Below are 3,125 nucleotides of genomic sequence, written 5' to 3' on the forward strand. Positions count from 1 at the left end.
TTGTTGTGAAATGAACTGCATTGCTGAGTCCTGAACTACACGGCTAGTACTGAAGAGAGTCTGGAAGTGTTCGGACCATCGATTCAGAATGGAGACTTTATCTGTGAGAATAGTTTGGCCATCTGTACTGAGTAGAGGGCTTTGAACCTGGTGTGTAGGACCGTAGGCTGTCTTCAGGCCCTCATAGAATCCCCTGTAAAATATCCAGCCTAATATCCAGCCTAACCCCACTCAGCACAACCTGAGGCCACTTCCTCTCACCCTGAGTGAACCACTTAAATTTTAACGCTAACTGCATTTACCAACGAGCACAACAGTGATTCCCTCAATCAGGACGGAATTATACACCAGGAACAGCCAGGAACTCACACTCTTTGATGAACAGGTATGTGAGGGTGAGGATGACGGTGTGGCCGCTGTACAGGTAGTCGCCGCACATGTTGTGGGATCCCGTGATGGACAATCCTCCACCAGCGATCAATTTCATTATCCTTCGCAGGTGAGATTCCCAGTCTCCAAAAAGCTGGGGGAAGAGGAAAACACAAAAGCACAGTAAAATATCAGCTTTAACCTGCCAGAGTTTAAAGCAAAGGGTTTAGCCAGCGACTCTGCCTTTCGTTTCTTCTGGAAGCGAGACAGGAGTTCACTGATGCTTTGCACCTATTATAGCTGATGTTCATGTGAGGTTTTCCTTCTGTTCAAGGGGCAATGCCCTAACTGATGATAATCTAACAGAAACCAGCATGAACTGTACATCCAGCTGCCAAAACCAAGATTTGATGAAGAGTATCTCGCTCCAAACCCTAAGGCCACCTCGGAAAAGTCTTCAAAGTTCTCTCTTTCCGTTTCACAGTCTGACAGAAATGCGTGTGGTGTCTGTCAGAGCACGGTGCCCAACTTCAAGAAGTGGCAATTAGAGAGTTTCTGACGGACTTCGGCAGGTTCTTTGTAGGAATTAAACATTTCCTGCTAACTCTTCATTACAAACATTAAAACGCTCCCCAAAGCCCACTCTTCAGAACTGTATATAACTCAATAAGGTGCTGAGAAGTTATTCTTTTCCCACCAGTGCATTTATAGCTTTCCAGAAAAACCAGTCAATCATTAATCTGATCGGGGCAACAGTACGAGCTTGCCTCTACTTGAGTAATGAGAAGGATTTGCCAACACTGTAAATTCCCCAAAGTGGCAGATTTATTCACTTCAGCCCATAAGTACCTGTGTTCTTTTTTTTTAATTTCATAACAGATGACTGATCAAACAAAGTGTTGACTCCTCTCCCGCTCTCTTCTCCTTCCAAAAACTCTGGGCCCCTCTAAAAGCCACACATGGCTTGGCAAACATCCTGCCTTGGCAAAGTACTGGTGCTGGTACATTCACTGGCTTGATTTCCCTAAGGAACTGAAGCAGTTCAGCTTTGTTTGTACCTGCCAATCCTCACCCAAGCAACGGCAGCACATGCCCCAAGTCACAGCGGGGATTTTACTGCCTGTCACTCAATTTACGGCTGTGCACACTAAGATATTTTGGGTGGCATGAGACGGATGCAACAACCCTGCCCCATTCTCCACCCCAAGCAGGTGAATTACCCTTCCAGGCTGACCACAAGGGGCTTGTCCAATGCACCTCTGTCCCAGTAGCCTGGTTTCATCCACGGCTTTTGCAAGGCCACTTTATTCCTTGGCACAACAAACGTGAGTCAGTGCTACATCCGGGAGGAGGTGACAAGCTCCTTGTGCTACCACAGCTGCAAAAACACATGCAGTGGACAGAGTTCCACCAGCCTCAGGAAAGCCTCTTGGGGCCCATTTTCAAGCACAAATGATATTTGGATTCCACACACTGAGGTGGTTTGAAATAAATGAGTCTCACACGTGGCACACCTGCAGGCTGCACACCTTCAACCGCTTTGGTGGAGACAGAAAATTGCTGATCGTGCAAATTAGTTGAAAATGCCACAGAAATGGTGTAAATCAGAGTTTTGAAAAGGGTGGGAACGACTGCACTGCCCCCCAAAACACCTGTCACCACCTCCACCAAGAAGGGCAGCCAATTATCTGCGGAAGGATGTCCCTGTCACACCAAACCAGTGTTCTCAAATTAGAATCACAGAACGGTTTGGGTTGGAAGGCACCTTTAAGATCAGGGACAACTTCCACTATCCCAGGTTGCTCCAAGCCCCGTCCAACCTGGCCTTGGACACTTCCAGGGATCCAGGGGCAGCCACAGCTTCTCTGGGCAACCTGTGCCAGGGCCTGCCCACCCTCAGAAACAACTCCCGACAAAGTGTTGCTGGTAGTTTTGGTTAAGGGCAGGCCAAGGGGGAAACATGCAGATTAAGAACATGGGAAGGCAGCCAGAAGCAGTTTACCTTTGGAGAACACTTGAAATGCATTCCAGGTACTGGGAGCGTGGTCACGTACATTGTAATACACCGGTACAGGTACAGTGTGCCAACTATACAGAAAAATCTTCTGCTAATTATAGACCTGGGAGAGGGGGGGGGAAAAAAAATAGAGGATCAAAATAAGGAGGTCACTCGAGGCAAACAAACCACACAAAAGGTAAATAAAACAAACCACCAACTGTTTGCTTCTGATGCTTTTGGAACTCGTGAGGGTATCGGCTTACACCTGAGAATACTGAACTGCTCCACAAACATTCCCACGCTTTCCAGGTCAGGAACACAAGAGCAACTCATGTAACATGACCCACGGAGGTGATTACAGGAAATCTAAGGATTAGAACACAAAGGCCTGCGCAGATCGGGTGCTGAAGACATTAAAAGGGGATTTCGAGCCCCAAACCCCTCCATTAGCTGGGGGCTGTCACTAATTTCCTATTCAAGGCAGGGGATAAAGTCACAGTATTTTCATTCTAAGGTGAAAAGGAGGAAGTTTGTTTCAGCTTGGATAACCTGAAGGAGGTGAGAACAGACCGCTCCTGAGCAGCACTACAAAGGAAGCAATTCACATCAGCAAGGAAACCTCCAAACTGCAACTGCAGAGCTGCCCTGGCCACAGCACAGGGTGTCTGCAGGGGAAGCCACTCTCCAGGCAAGCAGCCACAGCTGCAAAGACATTTATTCCTGAGGGTTGCCAGCTAATCCCTGGTGGATACAGAGA

The 3,125-nt window shown here is 47.7% G+C and overlaps 1 protein-coding gene across 1 annotated transcript; it reads right to left on the reverse strand.

Annotated features, from left to right (window-relative positions):
* Positions 1-307: 307 nt before the first annotated feature.
* Positions 308-2,559, reverse strand: LOC114072038 (phosphatidylcholine:ceramide cholinephosphotransferase 1-like). Its single transcript, XM_027909955.1, has 2 exons — positions 2,372-2,559; positions 308-523 (listed from the first exon to the last, which is right to left on the reverse strand). The coding sequence occupies exons 1-2, from the start codon at positions 2,423-2,425 to the stop codon at positions 341-343; spliced, it is 237 nt and encodes a 78-aa protein (XP_027765756.1). The 5' UTR covers positions 2,426-2,559; the 3' UTR covers positions 308-340.
* Between the last annotated feature and the right edge of the window lie 566 nt (positions 2,560-3,125).

This window comes from Empidonax traillii, unplaced genomic scaffold (assembly GCF_003031625.1).
Source record: "Empidonax traillii isolate 1590-97213 ecotype Southwest subspecies unplaced genomic scaffold, ASM303162v1 scaffold2542:size25299, whole genome shotgun sequence".
Taxonomy (NCBI): domain Eukaryota; kingdom Metazoa; phylum Chordata; class Aves; order Passeriformes; family Tyrannidae; genus Empidonax; species Empidonax traillii.